Here is a 20,503-nt window from a genome sequence, read left to right as displayed (position 1 = left end):
ACTCACTAATTCCATCATCTCACAAACCAAGCTAGGTTTGATTTTTGAACACCAAATTTCTCATTAATCCATCAGACCAAAAGCTCCTGAGAATCTCCTGTGTAAGAAGAACTGGGCCAGGTCCTTGGGGATGCAAAGACAAAGCCCCTGGCATCCGGGGATGGGGACACCAGGAGACAGTGGTGCAGCAGGAAAAAACTGGGGATTGTGGCGCATTTCCAGAATTCAACCATGCTTAACAAAAGATGGGCTTCATAATGTTTGAAAAACAGAAAACATTTCTAACATTAAAACCTCACATATTAGCACCAAAATTTTTATTTCTGTTGCCTCAAGAAAAGTAGAGATATCTGGACACATTGGACCTATGTTACCGCTGAGGAACAACTGGCCTGCGGGGAAGCAGCTGCTCTTATAGGTGGAAACCCATTGATAAGAGGTGCCACACCTCTTATCACCAGTGTTGCTCATGCAGGTTTGCATTCTGTCCCCACATTTATTGGCCAGGTGGCCTTGGGCATGTTACCAGGTTCTTCAAAGGCAGGGTAACCAACATGGGAGAGGAAACTGAGTGTCTCCCAAAACAAATCCATACAACAAAAGATTTATAAGCTTAAGGAACTTGGACTTTTCACAAGTAGATGGGACTGGGCTGAAGGGTGGCAGAGAAAGGACTGATGGACAGAAAGCACAGGCAGCATCCAACCCCATGGCTTTAAGTATTTTCCATAATTTGCCTAGGCAACTGTGGTTTTGATTTACACAAATAAAATAAGATCAATTCACATCAAATCAAAATCATTCTTTCATTTGTTTCATCAAGTATATTTATCTGAAAAAAACTTTAAAAAGTACTTGACTTTGAACAGCAAAGAGAACTTCAGAATTTTCATTCTGCCTGCATACAACAGAATTCACCACCTGATTGAGAAAAATGCTAAGCAGTTTCAGTCAAACCACTACCTTGGTTGATTTTGTCCTGACAAGTACTGGCTCTTGATATAGGAATCCAATCTCTGGGAGAGGCTCAGAATTTTTCTTCCTCTGTTACTGCTAAGTTAAGCACACAGAGTCTTTTTTGAACCCCAGTAGACCCAGTATCAAATCTCAGCTCTGCTATTATCAACTGTGCACACTTAACCATCACTTAGAAAAGAGGGGAGGAAATGACACACATATTTTAATAGCACTCTTAGAATTAACTGGCATAACATGTAGAAAATACTTAGCACAGGGCCTAGAGCACATTAAGTATACAATGCATGTAACAACTGCTTTTTAATTCACAGAGAGGCCAAGGTGGCCCAAAATAGCATTGTGTGAGGCAGAGGCAGCGTGTACCCACAATGCTATCTCAGTTAATAGCAAGTGTGGTCAGGGATGCGATCCAAGAAAGAGAGGAAATGCCCTTGGCATCAGGCAGCTGCTGAATTTATTTTATTTTATTGATAGAGTGTTCTATAATCAAAAGCCAGATAGGCCTCAGATTCCTCAGATGGTGCAATGATGTTCCATCCATTCTGCCTTTCTATCAAAACAATTATTAAAGTCCCAAGTACCTCAGATCCATTCCCAAAGTAGCTATGGTATAAATTAGTGTGCATGTGTCTCAATAGCATATATACATGAGCTACAATTTCAGAAAAATACTGACTATGCACCAACATTTATGAGTATCATTTAAAGTATAATAATGTCACTTAGGATAAATAAATTTAATATTTAATATAAATAAAATACAAATAGAATGATAAATTTATATTATAAAATTATTTCTATTATAAAAGCTTTATAACAATAGTGATTACCTTTGACATTTTAAAAAATTACATCTATTTTTATACATGGATACAGAGAAAGAAAGACTCCGTATTTGCCTCTCTGCCCAAGTCAGAGAACAGCAATCGAAATAATTTCCAAATGGTGGAGTAGCACAATGACCTAGAAAGATTAAGGCAGCAGCTTATGTAAAAGTCCACGTGAATAGCATCATGAGTTTGGCAGCCTTAGCTATTGCTTTATAAATCCATTCTGTTCATTAAAATATTTCCAAATGAAAATAAGAATATAAACAATCTTTAAAAAAGTACGATCTTATTGCAAAATTAAAGAAGTACAAATTCAATCAAGATTTCATTTCCACTATCGAATTGGAAAAACATTTAAGTGGTAATGCCCACATTGATACTACCTCATCGGAGAGTACTTTGGGTATTCTTTCAAATACCTTTAAAATGTATAACCTTTCCAGCCAGCAATTCTACATCTAGAAACTGTCTAAGTCGATAATAACAGAGGTGCAATAAAAATTTATGTTTAAATAGGAGCTCCTTACAGGTTTTAAAAATAATATATTATACATTTGAAAACTACCTAAGTTAGGGATTACTTAAATAATCTCTAGGACAAGCATACAGTGTATTAATATACAACCATTGAAATTATGGAAACATATTTTATCTAGCGGCATGGAAATATAATTCACAATATATTAAAGAAAATAAAGTAGGTGACAAACCGGTGCCTATTCTAAGGATGCATTTATTATGGGTTGTATTGTGCAATCCCAAGATTCATATGTTGAAGTCCTAACTCCTAGTACCTCAGAAAGTGACTTTATTTGGAAACAGGGTCATTGCAGATGTAATTAGTTAAGATTAGGTCATACTGGTGTTGGGTGGACTCCTAATTCAATATGACTGGTATCATATGAAAAGGGGAAATTCAGACACAAACAGAGATACAAGTGCGTGTGTGTGCACACATGATTTAGAATGTATCTCTATCATTAAGTGACATGACTGTATATAAGAGAGAGAGAGAAAGAGAGAGAAACTATCATATTTACACTTCAAATTTACCTACTGCTGCTGGTAAACATAGCCTTTCCCCCAGAATAGCTATAGTTTCACACCACTATTAATTTAACACACATGCTTGCTTTGTATGTTTGTTTGTTTGTTTACCAGTGAAGTACATGTCATTTAAAATAAATTTCAAATGCACATCAGCATACCCTGAGTGATTTTGGTGATCACGTAATAATCATGTTTTGCTTCCAACTGCCTCATAAATCTAATAGAATCCGTCAATCTGACAACGAAAGTTCTTCCAGAAAGTCTGGTTGATGATTATGACACATGAAAATGTACCTTCTCTCTTTGCTCAAATGGCTGCAGCTGTATGTAAACAGACATCAAAGGTAGCACATCAGGAATTGCTCTTATAGGAAAGATTTTCCAGATATCTGAACTTCAGTTTTCCAGATTCGAGGACAGTCAATATTTATTGAGCCCTCTTCCATAACGTGTACAGGAACTTTAATACACTTACGTTCATTTTATTTCACAACTCTGTGTTATAGATATTTATTCCCATTTTATAGTTCAAGGTATTGAGAGACAGGAAGATAAAGGAATTTACCCAATGTTCTTCTCAGCCATTAATTCATTTTTATCATTTAAACATATCTTTGATGTAGGCAAAATCCCTGAGGAACTTGAGGCTCAGTGAAGTTGATCTGCCCATGAACACACCCAAGGTGTGTGGTTGAGCCCCCATTTGTATGGTTCCAAATCCAACACATTCAAAATCACAGTCATGATCCCTACTCGTCTAGCCATCCCCTTTCCAGCTGGAATGTCTCTGAGAATCTCCATTCTTCACTCAGATCGTGGGTTTGTGCCTAGTAATTTTCTAGTATCTCTCTCACAATCTTCTACATTCTCAATTCTCTGGATTCCAGCCTCTGGAAGGATTCCAGAGAGAGAGCCAGCTGTCTATCAGGTATAGGCAAAATCATCAGGTGAAGTGAGTGCGTGAAAGCACAGCCAGGAAGTCTCATGGTAGACCAGATGGGCGTGTGAGCACTTCTTTCTATGAACCTAGCAATTTTCTGGTGTCAGTCTTTCTTTTGACTTAACCCTTCTGTCTTCTTGCTTCTTTTGGATCCCAGCTTCAGGAAGGATTCCAATGGGAGTGCCAACTCTCTATCAGGTGCAGGCAAAACCATTATGTGAAGAAGTCATTGCATGAAAGCACAGCCAGGCAGTCTCAGAGTAGACCAGATGGATGTGTGAGTGCTTGTTGTGAAAGCACACAAATCTTTCAAAATAATAATAGATCCATAGAATGGCAGCTCACACACACATCACGGGCAGAAAAATTTCATTTACTCCTCCACCATCCAAGTTAAAAACTGTCTGACTTGCATAACTTACCAGGCATCCAAAAGGAATTTAAGTGTTCATAATCTTGCTAAATATCCAGATCCTTCCTGAATTCCACAGATATCTTTGTAAGATAGTAGAAAGGGAACCAAATTAGAAATGAGAAGATGTGACTTTAAGGAGCAATTTTACATTGTCCCTGCTGTTTTCAATGGGGAAATCATTTAACTCCAAAACCTAGTGGTAATGTGTGATCACTATTAATGGGAGACAATGCAGAGAAATGATTAGGAGGATGGAGTCAGGCATCTAATTTCCTGGGTTTAAATCCTAGCTCTATCACATCCTAGCTGTATGATTTTAGGCAAGTAGCTTAATCTCTCCAGGCCTCAGTTTTCCCATCTGTAAAAAGGGGTTATTGATTAGTCCTTTATAAGGTAATATGAAATTAAATGAAATAATAATTGTATAGCACTTAGTGAAGTGCTTGTCTCTACATATTAGTATTAATACTATTTGTGTATTCTTCATGATCATCTCACAAGCAATCAATGTTCTCCCAATGGAGAAATGATAATAGAAACAAACAAAAAAACAATGGAACAATGCCCTATAGGGCAAACTTTATACAATGTTAGAAGTTTTAGGAATGCTTAATTGTATTTGTAGATATATCATCACCTTCAACAGCCTCTTCCTCAGTTATATATATACACAGTTAGGGAGCCTTTGTATGGACCAGACACTACTGGCAGCTTTACTAACATTATCTTACTTAACATTCACAGCAACCAAAAGGCGTGACTCATGATTCTCATTTGATGGCTGAGCACTCTGAGGATCAGAATAATTATCCAATCTGCTCAGCGTCCCATGGCTAGAAAGAAATGCCAGAATTTCAGCATTAGGCTGATCCCCAAAGCCATCCTCCTTCAGGCTCCATGCTGCCTTCCAGTGGTTTCATAGTGGCTTTTGGTAGTCAACCAATTCCTCCTTTCCCCTTCCTCAAACAAACAGCACCTAGCACACAAGGCAAGCCAATGAATCTTTCGTGAGTAATCTGTTTCCTCCCATATTAATACACACATAAAAATAATGAATGCAATAATTAATGTATTCTTCTAACATCACGGACAAGAGCTGAATTAACCTACCAATACTGAATATAAATGAAGTACATGATGGGTTAAGGGAATATATTTTTATTCACAAATGGCTTGTCTCATCACTGGGCAAAAACCCATCATTCCTTTCAGGAAGAGGCTTTCGAATGATGGACAAGATGACACAAGCTGGTGGAGCCCATGTGCTGATGAGCCAAAGGTACATCCCTTTGTATAATATTTTCAGTGAAAATCCACCAAATTATTCCCCAATTAAATAGAATTCCAAGGATGCTGATACCAAAATCTCAAAGGTGTAGCATCTGCTTGAGAAAATTACCAATGCTACCTTAATGAAAGAAGTGCTGCTCAAAAAGCCATTTATTTTTATTCCAGTCATATAAATATCACATCGGGCCTGTCCTGAAAATGACTTGAAGGATTGTCCCTCTCACTGCTCCAAATGAAAGAACAGTCTAGAGGGAAACATTTTGAATCTAATAACCCTTTTAATTAGGGCACAAGTGACAGGACAGGAGTGGGCATTTGACCCACAGGCAACCAATCTGTAGATTGGCTATTGACTTACCATATGGCCTGAGGCTGATAGCTGTGTCCACACTAAAAAAATTATTAGCTGAGCCAATCATATTCTTTCTTTTAGGACATTAAATGAGAACCATGGAAAGAATAATTGAGAAACAGAGAGGGCAGGTAGAACAGTGGTCAAGGCATAATAACGGTGGCACCCTTGCAAAGGCACTCTTGCTAATCATCGCCTTGAATCTCGAGATACGAGGCCCAGCCTTCCTTGCACTTTTTATTTCTGTAAGAGTTCTCCTCCGTTATTATGCTGTAGGTATCCCTACGATAGCCCTCTTTCCTTGACAGTTGAATCTTTGTGCCTTACTCTCCTCCATAATGAAGCTAAACAGTTGTTTCTATGGAAGGCCTTACAGTTCTTCTTCGCAATGGAGATCATGAAGGGAATTTACACCTCATCCAATGTGTTCCCTAGAATTCATTTAGTTATTCTTTATTCTCTTCTCTACCTCCCTTCTTCCCTCACTTGCTTCAACCAATACTTACTAAGCACTTACCACCTGGGTGTTTTGTAAATGTCCCAGGAGTTGGCCTGACTATGTGCCAAGCTCTGTGTTAGAAACTCAGAACATGTGATGAGCAGGGAAAACAAGATTCCTGCCCTCACAGAGTGTTTAGTTTTGTTGAGGAACTAGAATGAAAAGCAGTCATTAAAGAGTGTCTCTGGGAGCCATCAGGAGGCTAACCTTACCTAGTGAGACTTCCCTTCTCAGTGATATCTATGCTGACAGTGAAGGGGGACAAGGAATTCACCAGCTAAAAAAGGTTGAGTGAGAGCAAAAGGAAGTGTTCTAAGTAGAGGAAGTGTTCATATACAAAAGTCCATCAGACCAGTGAGAAACTATCACCAGGCCCTCAAAACATCCCAGAACTGTGATATGTGTACAGAGCAAGACATTGACTCTTGGTGTGAGCGTTAAAAGCGTGAGGGTAGATTCCCTCCACCCACAGCCTACAAGTTTGGATAATTCATTACTTTCAACTGGCAGCATCATTCCTTCTTGTAGGTGCCAGAGAGACCAAAGAGACTGGGATGAAGGATAAGGGAGGGAAGTGGTTGGGAAGGACTCAGCCACACAGGGAGCAGAGATCTGGCTCTTACACTTCACATCTCATCCTATTCTCTATCCAGTAACTCTATTATGCTGTCCAGAGGCACTTAGGTTGGAAAAAGGTATTTGTTATTTCCTTATCATCACCATCATCATGATCATGATTATTGTTAACTTTTGGAGGACATTTAATAGTCTACTAAGCATTTTTACATGCTTGATCTCACTTAACACATTAACTGCCATGTGAGTTGTATTTAGCTCATGCTAGTTTTGAGCCTGGGGCCTCGTGAAGCATATGTAACTCACAGGTCTCTTCACCCTGGGAGCCGGTTGAACTATTTTTCAAGTTGCATATAACTTACACACAGAAAACAATAAAAAATAACAAATTTTTCATTAAATTAGAAAGGATCATTTTGTTTTTGAAGTTTTTATTCTATTTTTGTAATAAAACACAGTGGCCCCAAATTTCTTTTTCTGGTGTGGCAGTCAATGTGTTAAAATTTCCAACACTACAGGAAGGTAGGCAAGCAATATTGTCCCAAATATTCAGGTGAGGAGACTGAGGTTCCCTTAAGGAAGGCTAAGCTAATAGAATAAATAAGAATAATTACAAGTATAGCAAAAGTCAAATACCTGCCCACACAAGATAAAGACTAGAAGGAAGATGGTAGTTCTGTACATATATACCTTAGAGACCTTCTACTATTATTTTTTTCTACTACCATGTGACTATATTTCTTCCAACCCTATACTGGGTTAGAGAGAGATGTGAATCCTCTGGGGAAAATAGAACTAAGAATGATGTCTCTTCTTCAGCAGAATCTAGAGTTATTCCTGTGTTTCTATCTGGGAATTCCCAAGGGCCGGGAGCACCTGGGTATTAGAGTATGGTTAGTAAGTGCCTGTAGTTGACCCTATGAGAAACTTCAGCTACATCCTGGAGTATTCAGTTGGATATACTGTGACTCTTTCAAATGTAGGCAATTGTCTATGGGTTATGTTTTGACAAAGACATTTGGGAAAATTCTCTCTCCATACCTCAACGAAAGAAACCCCAAGAGTCAAGTACCTATAATTCTCCTTTAGGTTCAACACTGACCTCTCTGAAATATTCTTTGAAATGTGGATATTCCAAGGAGCAAGTACCTGGAGTGTCACTCATCCTATGATAAAAATAAGCCTGGCAGTATGAGAGCCCTCCACACTAGAGTACAGAGACAAAGGGGCTCAAAAGAGATATGAGTAAGTGTGAACATACATTTTCTACTTCAGAGTTTTGCCAAGACTCTAACTTGCAAAAAGTTAGTCACAATGTTCTAAATTACCCTGTGATGGATTTCCACTTTCTCCTTTTTCATCAACATCATAACCACTGGAATGATTATCATCATCATCATCACCTTCATAATCATTTATTGAGAACTTATAGCCCAGGCACTGTGAGAGGAACTTTACTTAGATTAAGTCAATCAATCATTATAGCAACCCTTTAAACTAGGAACTATTATTAGCCCTGTTTTATAGATGAGAAAAACGAAGCCTAGTGAATTGAATAACTTGTCCAACATGCTCAAGATAGTAAAAAATAAAATGTGAATTTAAATCCATAAGAAGTACTCCTGACCCTTCTCTCTTTTTTTCCATACTTGTGAGGTCAAACATTAATTTTCTTAATAAACTCAGAAAAACATTAAGTGGTAAATCCATTAGTGACTGGGAAGTTGTTCTTTTTATTGTGTATTTATTGATTCATATTCCAATTTCACATGACTTTCATTACCAATTGAGAGGCTAGAAAGATACAATTAAATCCACATTAATGTAGATTTAAATTATATCAGATCTGCAATGGCAGATTGCTGCTCATGATTTAGATAAATTTTTTGTTAGAATTCCCTATCTTGTTTATACTTCGGAGGAAAAAAGTTGTTTGACACATGTACACTTTTTTAATAAAAAATGGGGAAAAAGATCATAAACTGAGATTAAATTATTGGCTAGCTTTATAATCAAAGTCTTTTTCTACATATTTTAAATGAAAAGATACTAGTTTTTAATTGGAACCTACTCTACCTTGGTTAATTCATAATTAATAGAAAATAAAGTCACGTATAAGACAATTGATGTCTGTTGCATTCATTTCTACATACAAACACTCCTGGAATTTTCAGGAAAGGCTGCAAAATATAACTTGATGAGTGAGTTAAATACTGCAAAATAGGATGACATCTGCTTTTTAAAGTTTCTTTGAGGATTAGGGATAAGATACGGCAAATGCCTACCAAGACGGAGGAAGCAGAAGGGTGCAGCATTTAGGAGTACAGTTTGGAGTAAGACTGCTCAAATCTTTCCCTTGCCATTTCTTACAATTTTGTCCTTCACGAGTTGGTTAATATATTTAAGCCTCAGGGTGAAATGGGAATGTTAAAGTCACACAATTCCAACAAGACGATATAAGGAAAGTATTGTAATATAGTGCCTCACATGAAGCCTGCATGATGAAGGTAGCTATTATTACTTCTTTCATTAGGGGTTTAAAATGGTGGCTGTATTATATTATATCATATTATGTTGTAGTATTACTACAATGACATGCTTCACTTTGTGGTTATCAATATCATGCATTGTAAATGCTATTACTATCAAGAAAGCAGTATGATGTTTGCTTGAAAAACATGGCTTAGAATTTAAATTCAGGAATGAGGATTATATAAATGCTAGTGCCTCCATTTAGATCAAGTAGACCTATGCCTCCTATATCAGCCACACTGCCCCTCTGGGTTAGCTGGCCTCCTTGGTTAGGCAGAGGGGTAGAAAGGAAAGGCATATGGAGATGCGAAACCCAGGGGTTATAGCAGAAATGGTATAGCAAAATTAGGAATGGATGTCAAAGAATAAGAATTAGAAGAATCAGGCAAGTTTACTCAGCAGTTAATTCTGTAGGGGCAGAATCTGGGGCTGCAGCCACTGTGTTGGAGGATTATCTAAACCCTGCAAATATCATTTTGGGGAGTATAAGTCCTTTCGATGACCTTATGTCTGCAACAGTGTAGTCCTGAACAATATGGATGTGTGGGGTCCTCCATTTTCCATTTCACATAAGTCCACAGGTGTTAATCCAGAGCATTGTAAGTGGTAGAGGAACCAAAGGATGTGATGATATAATTTTTTAAAAAGAAAAGACAAAAAGGAGACCAAAGGCCTATTGACAAAGTACTGAAGTAGCAAAATAAGAATGATCAATGGAAGACAGGACTATGTGAAATTAGTTTTTCAGAGTAAATCTGAGAATGGGATAAATTCAATATATATTTTTTTATTATTTCCAAAATGGTGGTTTAAGAGATTTGCTGGACCTATTTTACCAACAGGGAATAAATGGAACAGACCACCAGAGTCAGTGCGATAACCCAATTTTCTGTTTTGACTCAAAAGTTAGTGAAAAGTCCCCTGACTTCATTTAAGTAGAGATTAAGGATATGGGAGTTTTGCCTGAAAGTCTTTGAAAATGGCTAAAGCTTTTCCCTCAAGACTTGACTTTTATATGTCATTAAGACTTTAAATCTACTGTATCCATGAACCCTTCCTAAGGAAGGAACATGTAAATAAAGTGCATTTTTCCCCTAGGCTGTAAATCCAAAAGCGGAGCATGACTGTAGAGGTAATACCAATTCACATGGTCAATCCATATAAAATAATTTAAAATACGAGTTATTTTTAAGAATTAGTCATGTGCATGCACTAGTGTAGACAGATGATAGGCCTGTGATTCTTCCTGCCTACCACAGCTTTCCTTCAGCCTCTCCCATTTTGTACACTCCCATTGGTGTAATTTTTCAAATTACACCCTTCTGAAAAAATCAATTTTAAGAGTTCGGTGTTACATATCTATGCTTTGCTCTATGCCCATACAAATTACAGGCATACACACTCACACACAAAACTATACTTTCTTTTTTTATTTTTGGAAAAATAGTATGATACTCTATACATTACTTTGAAATCTGATTAAATAAATTACCTACATGTCAATTAAAAGAATAAATATATGTTTTTTCCATTTAACAATTTTATCAAATGCAAAAAATAAAACTTATATTTTCTCACTTAACAATCTTTCAAACACAATACATGTATTCACTTCCAGGCCAACACATATTATTTTAATTCATTCTTTCTAATGGTAATGTAATATTTTATAACATGCATGAATCATATTTTAATTATTTTCCTGTAATGGACTTACTAGTTGCTTCCAGTTCTTTCCACTTCAAAATATGCTGCAATAAATATCCTTGAACATATTGCTCTGGTCTAAATGTTTAAGTCCACCCTCCCTCCCCAAATTCATATGTTGAAACATAATTGCCAAAATATTGGTATTAGGAGGTTAGGCCTTTGGGGGGTGATTGGCTCATAAGTGTGGAGGCCCTGTGAATGAGATTAGTGCCCTATGAGGAAATGAAGAGACCAGAGGTCTTTCCTTTGCCATGGGAAGGTGTTATCTATGAACCAGAAAGTGGGCCCTCACCAGACACTGAATCTGATGGTACCCTGACCTTGGACTGCTCAGCCTCCAGAACTGTGAAAAATAAATTTTGGTTGTTTATAAGCTACCCAGTTTATGAGTTTTATTATAGCAGCTCAAAAGACTAAGACACATATATTTTTACATGCACTTTTGTTTCTACAGCATAAATGCTGGGGGTGGGGGGAAAGAGATTACAGCTTAAAGGCCTTAGAGACTACCAGCTTGAAGACTGCTCTCCATTATTTTGTAAAACTTCCTCAAAAACAGGAGAAACGGGATATTTTAAATGCTCTTTCATTACTGGTTTATAATTTTTGCTGATCACCTACTGTTTGCCATGCACTATGAAAGAACTAGAGATGAACACAGAGACAAATAGAACAAATTTTCTGCCACCTAAGAGATCACACACACTCTCACTGTCAATATCTCCTACAGAAAAAGGTGCCTCAGAGGGGCTCCTCGTGCCCCTGTATGCACACAAATTGTGTTTTCTTTCCCTACTCCAAACTTTCTCAGCAAGAAATTTTCTCTCTCTCTCTCCTCGAATGTCTCTAACTCAGCTCTTGTAAAATGTAGATCAACCAATTAACTTACGTGACTTTTTAAGTTTGTTTTGTCAATGAGAAGCTAATTACTGATTTATGAGCAAAAAGCTATTTCTGCTTAGAGCCTTAGATTCATACAAGAGAGAGAAGGACCACAGATATTTTATATACAGTAACTTTTACTCTTTCTCTCTCTCTCACATACACACATACGCACATACACACACATACGCACACCTCAAGAAAAAACAGCTATAATGCATTATAAAGCAGTGTGATAAATTCTCATGAATGAATGAACAAATAAATAAAAAGTAATGGAAGCTCAAAGAATGAGAAGAATCATTCAGTTTGGGATAGAGAAAAGGGGAAGGAGTAAATATAAGGAAAATTTTCATAGAGGAGGTAACATTTGAGTTGAGGTAAAAGACAAACATTTTCTCCAGGCTTGAGTGTGAGTCTGTTCCATACAGTGTGAACAGAGACAGCAAGGACATTGAGGCAAACAGTGCCTTCGAGTACTGAAGGGACCTGATATAGCTTAGAATGGTGGTTCTCCAACTTTAATGTGCATACGAATTACACAGGGGGCTTATTTAAAATGCAGATTCATGGGCACCCATCTTCCCAGTATTTTGATTTGATGTCCAGGAATCTATAATTTAAACAAATTCACCCAAATTCATGATGCATTGAAATATACCAGTAGAGGCTGTGTAGTGAGTAGTGTCACAACAGCATGTTGCAACAGTATTGGAGAGAACACGAACTGATATTTCAGATAAGTGACAATGTGACACAGTAAGAGATCATGTCAGAAAATGATGTCAGGTCTTTGAACTTGGTTTTGAGAGAGAACGGCTTGACAATGGAGACATCGTTTTGATCCAAAAAAGCCACTGTTTCACAGGACTTATTTATCGAATGGCTGAAAATGAATGTGGGCAGAATTTTGAGAAAAGCCAACTGAAAAAGTTTCCTGGACTGTGAGCATTGCTTGCTTTGTTTAACTTGGCTGTGAGGAAAACAGTTTCAGAATAGCCAGCTCTGAACCACTAGTTCAAGCCCTCCAAAAGCTGTCTTGATATGTCAATTTGATATATTCATGCATTTTTATTCAGGTCTGCAAAATAGGCAAATGTGATTATCTCGTAGATCATCCATGTAAACACTCACCACAGTTATGTAGCCAAAGCCAGATACGAGCCCTTGGAGCTAAGATCTGGGAACACAGAACAGGCTCTTACATAATTTCCCAGCTAGTCAGTGTTAGGGCCTGTGATTAATGCTACATGACGGGCTTTGAACTTTCTGTTCAGATAGGTTCGCTTGCCTTTTTGAGCTCCCAGCAAGAAGAAACGTGTGACCTGCAGATTTCACTCTGAATAACCATCATCCATCCAACAACACTGATATTGCTCTGTGGCCCTTTGAGCAACCGTCTCTGTGCCTCACTCCTCTGTCCACAAATTGCCTTAGGACCGTCAGGGTGCTTTTTTTTTTTAAGGGACAAAGCAGAAGAGGAATATAACTTCCTAAAGCCCAGTTGCTGAAGAAAGCTACACCAGCGAAGGCTGGTGAGCTCTTCTAGGATAAATCAGGAGAGCCCTCGAGGAGTAGCCAGAGAAGGGAAACTGTAATAGGGAAGGAAAGAGCTCCCTCTCCACCCCAACACCCTGATAGCCTCGCAGCGTCCCTCCCGCCCTGGATCTCCCGCGGAGCAGTTGACCACAGCGCTCCCAGCATCCCAGACCAGGCGAGGAGCCGTCCCAGTTCTGACCAACTTTCTGAGCTTGGCTAAGTCTTCCCAGCTACTGCGCTCAGCTCTGGGTTCCTGCACTCGTTCCTCACCCTGCCAAGGTCCAGGTGAGGGGCCAGAGCCCAGCGGCAGCTCCTCCATCTGCTCCCTCCCCACCTCCCGGGGAGGAGGCTTCTTTCCACAGCCCCTGTGTGTCTGCAATTGGTGAGGTGAGATGACACTTCGTCTAAGCGCCTGCAAAAATTCGTCCACACTCCCGTCTCCAAGTCCCCACCATCCCAGAATGGCACCTCAGGAGTGGGCAGGGTTGAACTAAGGGGGCTCTGAGCAGAGAGCAGCCCGCCCGACCTCTCCTCACCTGCCGCTCGCCGCCTCGGCGCCCCTCCCCGCACACACGCCGCTACTCACCAATTCCAGGGCTCGCAGGAAGGCAAGAGGCTCCTTCAGCGCCCGGAAGGTGCCCGCTGAGGCCAGCTGTGGAGGAGCGAGGCAAGAGAGAGAAAGCAAAAGCGTGAGGAAGGGGCTGAGGGCGCCTCTCCGGAGCCACCGGGTCCCCCCGGAGCCAGCCGCCCTGCCCAGGTCCGGCTTACCTGGCTCACGGGGTCCATAGCTCGCCCTCGCTCGTCTTCTCACCTACTGGTTCCCTTTGAAAATGAAGTTCGGTTGACACCACCGTCCTCGGGCTCAGAAGCCCCCTCGGTGACAGCCGGAGGAGCGGGAGCCTGGAGCAGCCAGGCGAGGGCCGGGGCCGGGAGAGCCGTGTGCCCCGCGCCCGCTCGCTAACGCCGGGCTGTGCGCCCCGGGAGCCCAGCGCGCCGGGGAGGCGAGCCCAGCCAGCCGAGGGGCGCGGAGGGAAGAGCTGGGGTAGGGTAGAGACAGCAGGGGAGGGGAGAAAGCCAGGCAGCCAGGGGAAGGCTGTCATTGGCCAGTCGCGTGCTCCAGAGGGGAGGGCGAGGAGGTGGGCGACGCAGAACCCACAGGCATTGGTGCAGGCTCAGCCGCGCCCGCCCGGTGCCCTCTGGCTCTGGGGAAACTTTGGGGCTGTTGCTTGGGGAGAGCGGACTGGCTCTGTCAGCGAGACGGCTGCCCCCAACCCCGAAGAAGGGGCTTCCAGGTAGGACAAAAACACCTACACCTTACATGGAACATGTGTGTGAGTTCTGGTGACTTCTGAACTCCAAAAAAGACTATGTATTTGTTGACTCGTTCATTCATTTCCTCAAGGCTTCATGGAACGGCCTCCATGTAACCAGGCCGTGCTAGGTGCTGAGGACTATCAAAAAACAGGATAAGCACTGCCTCGAATTCCAATGTGGTCTGGACAGTGATGCAAAAGGTGGGCACAGGTGATTTGGGTCACACAGCAGGACATTCACCTTGGCCCACAGAGGGCCAGGGCAGAGGAAACTGTGGAAAGAAATGAATCTTGAATGCAGAACCATGTACCAGGCAGATAATCCTCACGGCCGCTGTGTGAGGTCAGGAGCAAATTATCATGCCTATTTTAAAAGTAGTAAACAGATTGAGTGAGGTTGAATTAAACAAGGTAAAACATCTCAGGAAGGGCTAAACAAGGATTGAAATTCAGGAACCTTTCAAGCTCATGTTGTTTCTACTGAGATTCTTTGCCTAAGATCTGAAACGCAAAGGAAGACACCCTCAAAAAATTTATCATAAATAGGACTCTGAGTTTCTCCTCCAAAGTTACTCAAACTGTTTTCTTGGAACTAGTGAAAGGTGACTCACATATTTTCCTCCCTTAGTGGGCTCACCTTGATGAATATAACAAAACACCACCAACAAAAACCCCTGAGTTCTATGAGCCTGAAACTGTGTTTTATAAATATTACTTCATTAAATTTTCATAAACCCCCAAGAGTTAGTAGTAATATTATTCCTATTTTAGAGATGAGCAAATTGAAGCACATAGAAGGGAAGTGGTCTGCTCAAGCTTGTACAGCTAGTGGGTAATAAATAATACCAGAATTGAATTAGAAAAGGAGTCAGAAAAAGAAAAGGAGGAGGAGAAGGAAGAGGAGGAGGAGGAGGAGGAAAGCTCTAAGCTACTACACCAAATAGCTGGTATGTCCTCTTCCTTCTCACTCCCTTTGGACTGGATTCCATTTATGAGTGGTCTCCCAGCAACACAGATAGTCCATCTGTTTACTACCAAGATTTGCCAGAAAGGTTTGGAGTTTGTGTGTATGTGTGTGTGTGTGTGTGTGTGTGTGTATGTGTGTTGGGGGAGGTTGGTATTTGATATTTAGAAGTGGAAGAGAAATATGGAAAGGAATAATGTGCTGTCTGGGAGGGGAGGCAGCAGGCCAAAATTGGTTAAGAAAGAGAGCTTCCAGTGTAGATGCCCCCTGCCCATGGATTTTGCTAGAGAAAAACTAGAAATTCAGTGAGTAGGAACTCCAACAAACCATTTGCACCATCTGCAGTCAGCCGGCTTTGTTCCTACTGCTCTTCCTACATGCAGATAGAGTCTAAAACAATTAGAAACAGTTGTTTCAAAAATAAGCCGTTATGCAACTATGGGGGGTGGGGTGGGAGAACTAACACTATCAAGTACTTAGCGTGTACCCTGCAAGCTGTGTATATTATGTATGGGTGAAATTACTTAACCTCTTCAAGACCTTAGTTTGTTTCTTTGTTTCAATCTGTAAAATGGAGCCAGCAATATCTACCTTAGCTGGTTGTTACAAGGACTCCATGAGATTTTGAGATTTTACAAATAGCATATGCAGGGCAGAGTCTGGCACTTCATAATCTCTCAACACGCAGTAGATACAGATCTCAACTCTAGCACTTCTACAGAAGCAAAGATGACTCAGAGGCCCACATCAGAGGCATGATAGTTTGGATCACTGTCCTGCCACCCTCTGCAGTGCCCCTCCATTATTTATGTCCTTGCCCTTTTGGACCCAGAAGTAGCCAGGCAACTTGCTTTGACCAATAAAATATGAGCAGAGGTAATACATGCATTTCTGGGCAGAAGTTTTTAGAAGCAGCAGGTGATTTGCCAACTTTCTTATTTTCTTCTACCATGATGAATAAAATTTCTACATAGAGGCTACTCTGGTAGCCTGGGTCCTAGTGTAAGGATGATGTACAGCAGAGCTGCCACTGGACCTTGATGGACATGGAGCTGAGCAAGAAATGTATTCTGGGGTGTAAACATGTAGAAAATGTAAGTCTTCTATTACTATAGCACAGCATAACCTAAGCTGATTGATAACAACAGTTCACGCCACTAGTAAAGTAGCTAAACCAAATTTCGACCCTGGATTTGCATGACCTCATGGTCCTTGTATTTGTCCTCTGTGCCTCATAGTCAACGAGCTTAATAATGATGCATATGCTTAATGATGATGATTGTAATAGTTAATTATCAACTGAGTTCTTGCTACGTGTGAGGCATTGTGCTAAGTGCTTTACATGCATCATTTAAGCATCATCTTAATTTCGCCTTTTATGGAGAGTATATCCAGCTACTTAGAGAGGCTAAGTAACCTGACCAATGTCATCTATACATTTGTATCTCTTTAGGTAGGGAGAGAGATTTATTTAAAATATTGTCTGCTTGCATATCATTTGAATTGAGAACTCGGCAGAGATGAAGTGTGATTACTGAACCTATCCCCGCAGGTCTCTCTTCTCACCCAATGTTCCTCCCTGCTAATATGGTGGCATATTTTCCCAGTTCTCCGAACACCATGTGAAGCAAGTCAGAATTGTGGCGAATGGCAATGTAATAGCTTAGACAACAATTGCACATTGTCAGACGATGCTTTTCACATTCCAGAAATGTATGAGCTTCCAACAGCTGCATCACCAAAATAACCCAGACTTTCATATCACAGTTGCAATGTTAAATATTTTGTAGACTTTTGAGGTTAGAACTTCTGTATTCAGACCTGGAAATAACATTGGGTTCCCTAAAGAACTAGGCTGGGAAAGATAGGAGGGACGATATAAACGCTATCACAATATTACTATCAGTGGCTGAGGGTAACCTCCTTCTCTTTTGCCCCAAGGTGATGAAAGAAATTTTCTTCTTTCTATAACACATCTGTCACAATGACTCAGTGATAATGCTAACTTTGGTGGGGCATACATAATATATTTTAGTGGCCTGTATTGATTATGTAAATCAAGTAATTTACAAATTCTCTTTTGTTTTGGGCCAGGGACTCATAGCTATAAAGACATCCTTTGACATTCCAAGACGATCCATTCATTTACTGCAGTGGTTCTGGTTCTCAATGGAGGGAGATTTAGGCCTTTCCCTCTTCCAGGAGACATTTGGCAATGTTTGGGGACATTTTTGACTGTTACGATTGGAGAAGGGGAATGCCGCTATTACCTAGAGGGTAGAGACTAGAGATGGTACTCAACATCCTGCAGTGCAGAGGACAGTTGCGTACAACAAAGAATTATCTGAAAAATGTCAATAGTGCCAAGGTTGGAGAAACCCTGCTTACTCATTCAGCAAGTAACGGCTGAGTATCTGTTATATGCTAGTAGTGTTCTAGGTAGTGTAAGCAGCTTGCCAAGATGCCTGTCTTCACGAAGCTTACATTGTTGTGGGAAATACTTTAAGGCCAATTTTGTAAAGCTCAATATTTGCTAAGTAAACAAACAAACAAAATCAAGTTACAAAAATAACCATTTTGAATCCCAAAGAATCAAAACTTTGAAAACCAAAATACCAAGCTGAAGTAGAAGGGCTTGCATCATTCAGGTAAATTAAATCTTGTTCTCAGGGAAAAACATACCTGGGTCTCATTTTCCTATGTCTCTTATGATAAAGAGGAAAAAGTAGTTCAAAATTTTATCAGTAGCACCATAAACAGGTGGAAACACTACCCATATGTTATAAAATCTAGAATACTGGAAATAAGTGGATATATGTCAAATGTTATATATTGAACTCTCTGTTCATGCTGCTAACCTGAACTTCCCAAATCTTTCCTTAGGTAAGGAAGTATGAAAGCAGAGGCCAGTAGCATGCCTGTGTATTTATTTGTTTTTGTGTTTGGTTTGCATGCATAGGGCCACTGGTGCATAGTATAGGAGATGGTGTGGAAATATTTTCAAGAACTCTAATTTTATAGTAAAAATAGCATTATCTGTCAATCCAAACATCAAATAAAGCCATCTTTACTTTGTTAAGTTTCTGTCTTAAATGGATGCAATAAAATGTACAAGAGTCTGTATATCGGTTTGGTTCAAAACTTCATCACAAAATAAGATTCCATGGACTAAACTGTGGGAATTCCTTAGCATTCAAATAGGATCATTCTTAATTAACAATTGTAACTGATATAAAAATTCATATGTAGATGTCTAATGTGAACTCCTATCTTAAAGTGCTTTTATTAATACTATTTCTGTTCCCATTTTTGTTTTAAACAAAAGAGATTTGTGTAAATTCGGGCAGGCTTGTATATATGCAAATTAGAGGACCAAAACTAACATCAAAGGATTCACCCAGGGAATAATAGTAGCAACAGAAATTATAACAATGACCCTTACAACACATTAAGTAGATGTTGGACAGAATGCTAAGTGCCTCTATAGGCATACCTTGTTTAATTTCCTCATCAACCTTATACATATGTACTATTGTTATTGTCATTATACCCACGAGAAAACACAGGTTCAAAGAAATAAAAAATCTCAGCTAAGGTCTTATGGAGAGTAAATAGCAGAGTCAGGATTTTCCTCCTACTCTCATAACTTTCCAAGAAAAAGATGATATGCAGTTTTCATTGCAAATCTGAAAATGTCACAAGCTTTAGGCAAAAATATTTTTCTTGCTGAAACACAAACAAAATTTCTCTGGAGAAATAAAGTAAAGTCAGGCACCAATTTCTAGTACTCTGCTGGTATTCCATGAACATACTAGAACACAATTAGAAAAATAACTCCTCCCTCTTCTCAAAGTCTCAATTATTCTAATTATTTTTGTCTTTCATCATTAGCTGTGTTTTCCAAAATGCTCATCATTTTTGATGTTCTCCTGGGATCACTTCCATGTTTTCACAGACTCATGGAGCACATTTTTGTGTTAATCTCACACCACCCACTGCAATTTTTGAATGAGGTAAATGAGGCCCAAAGAATGGAGGCATCTTGCCTAAAGTCTTCATTCGCAGAGAAGAGTCTAGCATAAGCGTGATGACACACGCTCTGGTGTCAGATCGACTGAGTTCATTGTGTCCTACATATCCTGACTCTATCACTTCCTAGTTGTATGATCTTGGGCAAGTCACTTACACTCTTGTCATTTAGTTTCCTTATCTGTAAAATGGAGATAATTTTACCACTCCCATCACTTTGCAAGAAGGAATAAATGAGTCAATACAAGTAAAGCACCCAGAAGACTACGTGGCAGCAGATAAGCTAATGTAGACATCTACTAAAAGGCCAAGAAATATGACCAACAACAATGATAAGGAGATGGCCTACGATATCATCACCCTATGAGTTTATCATATAGCCACTACTCACAATAACACTTTTAAGACATCATTTATTAATATATTTTTATCTTTCCTTCTTTCCCAAATTCTCATTTCTTTTTCCCCCAATTCTCTTTTCTTTCTTTCTCCTTGAACCCCTAACCTTTCAGTTGTTCTGGGAATTTTCCTCGGAGGTTAGTAAGATATTGGATAATTCAAAACGTTCTTTTGGGGGAGATCCTAGATACACATGCATTATTAT

At 39.7% G+C, this 20,503-nt stretch overlaps 1 protein-coding gene across 1 annotated transcript in view; it reads right to left on the bottom strand.

Moving 5' to 3' along the window:
- SYNPR (synaptoporin) overlaps window positions 1-14,807 on the bottom strand; it is a 324,464-nt gene extending 309,657 nt beyond the window's left edge. Inside the window, 2 exon segments of the mRNA XM_012638454.1 lie at window positions 14,180-14,245; window positions 14,362-14,807. Of these exon segments, the coding sequence (XP_012493908.1) occupies window positions 14,180-14,245; window positions 14,362-14,379 (84 nt within the window). The 5' untranslated portion in view covers window positions 14,380-14,807.
- Window positions 14,808-20,503: the final 5,696 nt, after the last annotated feature.

The sequence above is a fragment of the Propithecus coquereli genome, unplaced genomic scaffold (assembly GCF_000956105.1).
Source record: "Propithecus coquereli isolate 6110/MARCELLA unplaced genomic scaffold, Pcoq_1.0 Scaffold1, whole genome shotgun sequence".
Classification (NCBI taxonomy): Eukaryota; Metazoa; Chordata; class Mammalia; order Primates; family Indriidae; genus Propithecus; species Propithecus coquereli.
This window is presented reverse-complemented; position numbering and strand designations above follow the sequence as displayed.